Source organism: Lycium ferocissimum, chromosome 6 (genome assembly GCF_029784015.1).
Source record: "Lycium ferocissimum isolate CSIRO_LF1 chromosome 6, AGI_CSIRO_Lferr_CH_V1, whole genome shotgun sequence".
NCBI classification, from domain to species: domain Eukaryota; kingdom Viridiplantae; phylum Streptophyta; class Magnoliopsida; order Solanales; family Solanaceae; genus Lycium; species Lycium ferocissimum.
This window is the reverse complement of record NC_081347.1, coordinates 72,569,968-72,578,168: the sequence shown is the minus strand read 5'-3', so window position 1 is coordinate 72,578,168 and position 8,201 is coordinate 72,569,968. Positions and strand designations below refer to the sequence as shown.

The 8,201-nt window shown below is 32.0% G+C and overlaps 1 protein-coding gene across 2 annotated transcripts; it reads left to right on the top strand.

The window, feature by feature from the left end:
* The first annotated feature begins 956 nt into the window (after positions 1 to 956).
* On the top strand, positions 957 to 6,851 carry LOC132060355 (heavy metal-associated isoprenylated plant protein 7-like). 2 transcript variants are annotated; one of them, XM_059453371.1, is made up of 5 exons: positions 957 to 1,102; positions 2,152 to 2,317; positions 3,265 to 3,467; positions 5,855 to 5,945; positions 6,201 to 6,851. In XM_059453371.1, the coding sequence occupies exons 1-5, from the start codon at positions 1,094 to 1,096 to the stop codon at positions 6,554 to 6,556; spliced, it is 825 nt and encodes a 274-aa protein (XP_059309354.1). In that variant the 5' UTR covers positions 957 to 1,093; the 3' UTR covers positions 6,557 to 6,851. The 2 variants fall into 2 exon arrangements, with proteins under 2 accessions (XP_059309354.1, XP_059309355.1); XM_059453372.1 differs by lacking the exon at positions 957 to 1,102 and adding an exon at positions 1,383 to 1,512.
* Positions 6,852 to 8,201: the final 1,350 nt, after the last annotated feature.

The window sequence follows — 8,201 nt, the reverse complement described above, 5'->3', positions numbered from 1 at the left end:
CACTAAACCAACATCGTATGTAAAATAAACTACAAAAGCAATAAGTCATTGCATATTTGCAGTGTATCTACTAACTTTGGTGCATTGTCTCAGAGATTAAAGAGCAACAACGTGCCCAATATAATCCCACAGGTGGAGTCTGGGAAGGGTAGAGTGTACGCAGATCTTACCTCAATCTTTTGACAGATAAAGAAGCTGTCTCAGAGATTAAAGAGCATTTAACGCAAACCGGCCTTTCATATCTTGAATTTCATTAATCTACGAAAAAATGGGATTTTAATTTAAACACCATATGTAAAAGTACAAAATTTAAATCTCTTTTCACTAGATTATGTCAATTCAACCCACAACGTTCAATTTTCAAAATGGAATTTAGGGCACGTAACATATCCAGAAGTAGCAGTTATTATATCCAGTCAAAATCAAAAGGGGAAAAAAAACATGGTGTTAAATGGATACAGTACGTACATGAATTGACTGGCAGTAAGTATTGTGAAGGACAAATAATGAGAAGTATTGTGAAGGACAAATAATGAGAAGCTGAGTCAGCGAAAGGACCACTGTCTGTATTAACATGTAATAATAAATAAATAATACAATCGAGTGTTTACATCAAATTAATTTAAATTATTATGGTTAAGTGATTTAATGAAGAGAAAATAAACAATATTAATCTGGATTAACTGATAGTTATATATATCCAAACATATATCATATATCTATTATTTCGATATAAACATCTCATACAAATAAATATTACTTCATCCATTAAAATTATCTTATTTTTCTTATTAGTTTGCTCAAAGATTGATACATTTCAATATTTTAAAAAAATTTAACTTTATGAGATGATTTACAATCACATAAATATATAAGATTTGTTTTGGACCACCTATTTCAAAAGTCTTATTTTATTTTTTAAATTTCGTGTCAAATCAAACTAAAAAGGACGGAGGGAGTACCTATTTTGTATCACCTCTTCTTCTCCTCAATATATATATCTGGAGTGTGTTCTAAAGAAGGAAAAAAGGGAGGGATTTTCATTTACTTTGTTCATTTAGAATCAAGAGGTTTTTTGGAGCTTTTTGACTACATGGGTGAGGTATGTCCAAACATTCAAACATACTCCACTACAAATCAATTCTAATTTTGTTTTGCTTAGTTTCATAGGTTTTAACGTAAACAATTTAAAATTTGAATTTTATGAGTTCTAGTTCAAAATTATTATTTGTCCTTTTAAATGATTTTTGTAACGTATATACAGAATCTAAGTCAAAACTGTTAGATTCCGATGAATTCATAACGAATACTGAGATGCACTAAATCCGTCCCTAATTATACAATTCTATGTTAGATTCATTTGCAGTGTCACCTCTTCTTCTTCATAAATAAATGTGCCCCTTCATATATTTCTAATGAGTCTTTAAAAGAAGGAAAAAGGAAGGGTCTTTCATTTACTTTGTTCATTAAAATTCAAAAAGCTGTTTGGAGCTTTTTGACTACATGGCTGAGGTATGTTCAAACAGTCAAATAAAACACATTCCACAATCTATAAATCAACCTAATTTTGTTTCGTTTCGTTTCGTTTAGTTTGATTGTTTGTTAATGTAGAACATCCATGATAGTGTAAGAATCTTGTTCACTAATAGCATAGACGAATTAAAGATTTCAAGTTCGAAATCTATTAGTATTTGTTTGCTTAGATAGTAAATTTTGTAACAAGAATCCTGTACACCAATGACAGAGACGGCTTAAAGGTTTGAATTTTTGTGATTTCAAGTTTGAAATCTATTATTTGTATTTATTTAGTGACTTTTGCAACAAGAATCTTGTACACTAATAGTAGAGACGACGGATTTAAAATTTACACTCTATTAGAAACAGTATCTCTACCTCACAACGGTAGGGGTAAGGTGTGCGTACATCCTATCCCCCAGACCCTACCATGTGAAATTACACTAAGTATGTTGTTCTTCTTCTTGTTGTTGAGTTCTAATTCAAAATTTGTACCCGTTTAGTGAATTTTATAACACATAAACCAAAAATGCTAAATTCTGATGAACCCCATAAGAGTCTCTATATACTTAAATTGTATTCTTCTTTCATTTTAATTGAAAGTTTTTTTTTTTTTTTTTGGTATGATTTTGATAGGAAAAGGAGAACAAAGGGGAGGAGGACAAGAAAGAAGAAGAGAAGAAGGTAGAGGAAAAGAAAGAAGAGAAGAAAGAAGATGAAGTTCAAGAAATTGTGCTCAAAGTTGATATGCATTGTGAAGCTTGTGCCAGAAAAGTTGCAAGAGCCCTCAAAGGTTTTCAAGGTATTTAATTTGCTTAATTGCCTTGTATAATAATCGTCTAAATGTATCAGTTTAAATGTTCATTCTATTCTTATGATTTTGCTCTAATAAATTTGCTTAGATACACTTAACATAAAACCATATTTATTTCTCTTTTGAGTTTAACAAATAATTACTTGTCATGAGTGAGTTTAACATATAATTACTGCTATAACATGTTAAATTACATTAATAGTAGAGAAAATGTCTAATTTTATTTTTGTATTGTACCAAATTGCTGAAGTTTGAAGTTTTCTACCTGTTACACTTTTGGTCTATTTATATTCTTTATCGTTAGTTAATTGTGTCATTGTTGTCCTTGTTATTAACGAAGCTCTACTATGAATTGATTGTAGTCCGCGTGGCTTCGAGAAAAAAGTTTCAAATTTACGTTTCAACTTCTGATCATGGTTTATAATAATCTTTAAATTGGAACTTTATTAGGGATTAAAGGCAAAACGAGATTGTTTTTTAACAACAGAATAATATTAGATAAAGTTTAACGAAGGACAAAGCTGTGAAATTTCAAATAGTACAGTGTCAAAATTGACCCTTTTCGTGATAATACAACAACATCAAACTTAATTGCATTGCCCGTGAATATAAGTTAAATTCCGTTCTTTTTCCCCCTTTTTTTAGTGATCTGATATATTTCTTCTGTTTCTAGAATATACTTACTATAATATAAATGAGGCTTCATTAATTTATTCTATCTCCTATCTCACTATCACGTTTCTCAATTCAACTATTCATTAATGAATTCTTCAACAGTCAAAACAATAAATAAAGCATATAATATAGACCAAGAACACATCCAACTTTAATTTGTCATCATCATATAATACTCCTTTCTTTTTGTTTCTATATGGTAAAACAACATGACTTTTGAGCATAATTTTTATATTTTATTTTATATGATAAATAAACAGGAGTGGAGGAAGTAACGGCGGATTCTAAGGCAAGTAAAGTGGTGGTAAAAGGGAAAAATGCAGATCCTCTCAAAGTGTGTGAAAGAATTCAAAAGAAAAGTGGTAGAAAAGTGCAATTAATTTCGCCTTTGCCTAAACCACCAGAAGAAAATAAAAAGGACGAAAAGAAAGAGGAGCTGCCCAAAGAAGAGAAGAAAGATGAGGTAATTAAATTGCTAATCAATGATTTTACTATGCTCAATATTAATATTCACCTATACTTATATTAACTTTATATCTCTTTATCTGTTGTTGGTAGAATTATTTTGCTCTTTTCATCGTCGAGTTTTTATTTAGTAGTGAGATCGCAACTTATGATGTATTGGTTAGGTGCACGCCATGAATTAAAATTTGTTAGTAGATAAAAGTCTTAAGGAATTTTTCAGTTATAAAAAATTATACTCCGTTTATTCAAATTCATGACTTACTGTTTTTTCTTGGATAGTATTTTTCTGAAAAATGATCAACTATTTTATATTCTTAAGATTTGTTTGGTCCCCGGGGTAGCATAGTCATATTTAATACTGCAAATGCAAGTCCCAAATAAATTAAGAATCAACTATATGAATCCTCATTAATCATATTTTTTTATTTAAATTCATCTCATACCGGAATAATTGTAACTCAACCTTGATTAACAATTAAAACATTGTTCAGTTCACGCTAATTACATATTCTCCCTATCTACATGAATGTCAGAGAATTTAAATCTGACCCCTCAATCCCATCTAAACAATATCTTCTTACTCAAAGATTAATTCAAGATTTAAATTTGTTAGCGTAATACCCACCACCTCCTCCTAAAGCCATATAAGGCCACAAGATTAAGTAAATTAAAAGTTGATCACATGATATCTTATCATTTCCTAAGCAGGGTTTTTCCTGTCATCTTCTTGCCCTTTTCCTTCTAAGGTGAAAATCTTAAGTTGCTGCTTTGGGATTGTTATTTTACATTAAAGTATAAATAACTATTTAGCAGAAAAATACAAGTATTGAATGTCAGTCCCGTGAATCCCTCATAGGCCCCATTTCAAGATTACGATATGGTAATGTATATGGCAGTGTGGCAGGCTGCTACCTACAGTTCTTTAATCTAAAAGTTACTCTTATTTCCTTTTTGTAGCTATAATTTATTTTTAAATGAAAATTTTAAAATTAAATTTACTAAATATAAAAATATATTCCTTTTTGGGGGTTGACAAAAAAAAAAAAAAAAAAGAGTATCATATAAATTGAAACGGAGGGAGTACTATAATTTTTTTAATAGGAAGTGATTCTCCTTCTAATGAACCGTACACAGTATTATAATTTAATATTAGTTAGTCCAAAAACGGATATTATACATCAAGTGAGAACAAAAAACACCAACTAGAACAGTGGGGTGGAATTTCTCTACACCACACATTCATAGCCCATTTAATCTCATTGTATAATGTGCCCTAGTGGGTGGCTCAGAGACTGTCTTTTTGCTAAATTTACTGTAAATAACTATGTTATGTTGCTTTCATTGTCAGCAAGGAAACAACAGTTACAAGTTGCGGTTATGTATTCAACTCTATCTTGATTCTTTATCTTTTCCAACCACTTAACCGTAAGATAGAGTTACTCATATATATATATATATATATATATATATATATATATATATATATTTCTTTGCTAACCTTTTAATACAAAAATATCCTTAACGTTTTTGTTGAACTCAAATATAACCCTGTACATGGATAAGTTTGGGTAAAGGTAAGCTGACTCAAATATTATCATTATAAAAAATAATAATAAGTGACGAAACGGAAGGCCATCCAAGCAAAGATAGCTCCCCTTTAACTTATCTTGGTAAAAGGGGAGCTTAATTTGAAGCAACAGTAATGTTTTCTGCTTGTGATCTATGGGTCACGGTTCAACTCCATAAGTACCACTAACGCCAGATGTTAGATCGCCTACATCACACCCTGCGGCGCCCTCTCCAAAACCCTACTAACGCCGACGCCATTCTTTTACCGAGCTGCCCTTTAAATTTAACTTTGTCTTTGGTCCCTAGCCATCTCACCTTACAACAATTTGGTGCTACATATTACAACTTTGTTCAACAGTACACGTTAAAGAAGTATAGCACCCATTTGGCATTTACACAAGTGCCTAATAATTCAGTTTGCTTAAAGCATTTAGCTATATCTACGTAACTAATCAAGGGATTTGCCAATTCTTAATTAACAAAAGCTGTAAAAAATTCAAAAGAAAGATTTCTGAAAGATTGCCTAATATTATTATCTAGGCACTGTTTTTAAATTTTTGATTTTGTGAACTGTAAGATTTAAAGGAAATTGAAACCACGTGGACAAGTCTTTCCGAAATGCATTTGTCTCTGTAAAATGGACTAGTGAAAGGTCATTTCTATGTAGCAAGATTTATTACCAAGGTCATATAATTGAACAGGTAGCATTTGGGGCATCTTTAATTTCTTGTTGCAACTATATATTTTCTCATATAACTAGTCACTCAGTACGTGTATTGACATGAAAACGTCATATGTTTTTCACATAATTGACAGCCTCCACCAGTTATAACAGTGAAGATGACAGTTCAGATGCATTGTGATGCATGTGCACAAGTACTCCAGAAACGAATCCGGAAAATTAAAGGTACGTCGCATATGATTCTTATATACAATTCACAGATAAAAGGGTATTGTTGTGCATTATTGTAACGAACTTGTTGGCTGGCAGCTAGCGTAAAACTAATCAATTCATGTTGAACCCGTAATGAACTTGCAAATGCACATATCAAATGTGTTGTTGTGGATTATCACAACGAACTTGTATGCTAACCGCCAACGTAAAACTAGTCAATTCATGATGAATCCTCACATTTATAACGAACTTGCAAATTTACTACAGGCGTTGAATCTGTAACGACGGACCTAGGAAACAATCAAGTCATAGTAAAAGGTGTTGTTGATCCAGAAAAGTTGGCGAACGACGTGTACAAGAGGACAGGGAAGCAAGCTATAGTAGTGAAGGAGGAAGAGGTAAAAAAGGAAGAAGAGAAGAAAGAAGAAGAGAAAAAAGAGAAAGAAGAAGAAAAGAAAGGAAATGAAGAAGAAGGAAAAGGCAAAGAGGAAGATGATAAGACAACAACAGATATCAAGAAAAGTGAATATATGCATCAAAGGGACTACATTTTCATGGAGTATGCTAATTACCCCCCTCAGATTTTCAGTGATGAGAATCCTCATGCTTGCTCTGTCATGTAACCCTTTAGGTTACTCTTTGGCAAGTGGTGGAGTCTGGAATTCTGACAAATCGATTGAAAAAATCGAAAAAATGTTGAGCTTAAGATTTGAAACTTCTTCATGTTCAATTTTCCATATGCTTTGGTCTAGTATATGCTAATAAATATATATTAATTGGCAATTTGAGAGATATTTCTCTTCATCTCTCTAGTACTTTGGTGTTTTGGTGCTATAAGGTGTAAAACAAGATGTACATATACTTTAAAAAGTTCCAAACTTTTGAGCTTAATTAGAAGGTTTATGGTGTTAATGTTTAGCGCTTCCCATTTGTAAGTTTATAACTTTTGCCATCTTATCAAAATTTCTGATCTGTTTTTGAGCTATTGATGCCAGCTCTCACTCTATGAGTCAAAGTTTTGGTTGACACAATTTTCTCCGGAACCCAAACTTATTTAGTAAGGAGGGGCCAACATTACTCAAAGTCGTAGTTCAGGCGGATTGATCGTCTGTCGATGTCAACTGGTTATCAGCCACCAAAATTGCATCAATTTGATAGGAAGAGATGAAGGATAGCATACCATTCATTTTGTTGAAACTTATTGGTTTGAAAGTCAAGTGGAATTGAAGCTATGAGTACAGTAACAGATGATATAGTTATGGACCTAGAAATTAATGCTTTTAGTAGTGACAAAGAGGAAAAAGTCACCTTTTGATCTTAGTGTAAAGCATATCTCGAACCATTTAGGCAGATCACAATTAGTCATAAACTTCAAATTTCCGAGTCTGCTTTCCACCCACTGACTAGCATCTAGGGTAGTAGTAGTTGGCTAACTAAAGTAGTGAGCCATTGAAAGACGTGTGGTTCTCATTATATGATAACTATTGTAGGAGGATTCATGTCATATTCAATGGCTCACTACTTTATATATTTGTTAGCCAAGTACCAACATGAACCGATGCATATAAAGTAAACATGCATGAATTAAAAACATGGAGTTCAATAATCATAAGTACGAAAATATTATTATTATTATTATTATTATTATTATTATTATTATTATTATTATTATAATAATAATAATAATATCATGAATGCAAAATTATGGTAATGTAGCCATTAAGGCCAACTCAACTGAACATGACAACTGACTAGTCTATGAAACCTCTCGACACGATTAAATCGTTTCATGGGCATACCTTAAATGCATAAGCGGCATATAAATAGAAGTAAAGACACAACCTCGAATGAGATAGGGCTCAATCAACGAGAAAATTTTCTAATCAATACCGTATTGAAATGCGAGCCCCCATCAAAGGGGACGTCGGACATTAAATACTGTATAAAGTTAAATCGAAAGAAATAACATGGATGGAATAACATGATAAGAATAACCGAAAACTAATGAACATGTACTATATATATATATATATAACATCATAAACTTCAATGTGATATCACCACATGGGGTGCGGCACCTCGCCATTCGCTTCCCATTCGGTGTAAAATTAAGGAATCGCCCACCGACGATCCTTGCTACTAGGTGGTAGTAGTTGGCTAACTAAAGTAATGAGCCATTGAAAGACACGCTCAAACGGCTCAATAGTTATCAACAATAAGAACCACACAAACTAACTCTGGTACTCTATATTCAGGACCACTAGTTTA

Excerpts from the sequence above, each read along its gene's own strand:
- LOC132060355 (XM_059453371.1), top strand. Across the intron at positions 3,468-5,854 it reads AAGAAGAGAAGAAAGATGAG|CCTCCACCAGTTATAACAGT; the intron begins GTAATTAAATTG and ends CATAATTGACAG. Across the intron at positions 5,946-6,200 it reads ACGAATCCGGAAAATTAAAG|GCGTTGAATCTGTAACGACG; the intron begins GTACGTCGCATA and ends AATTTACTACAG.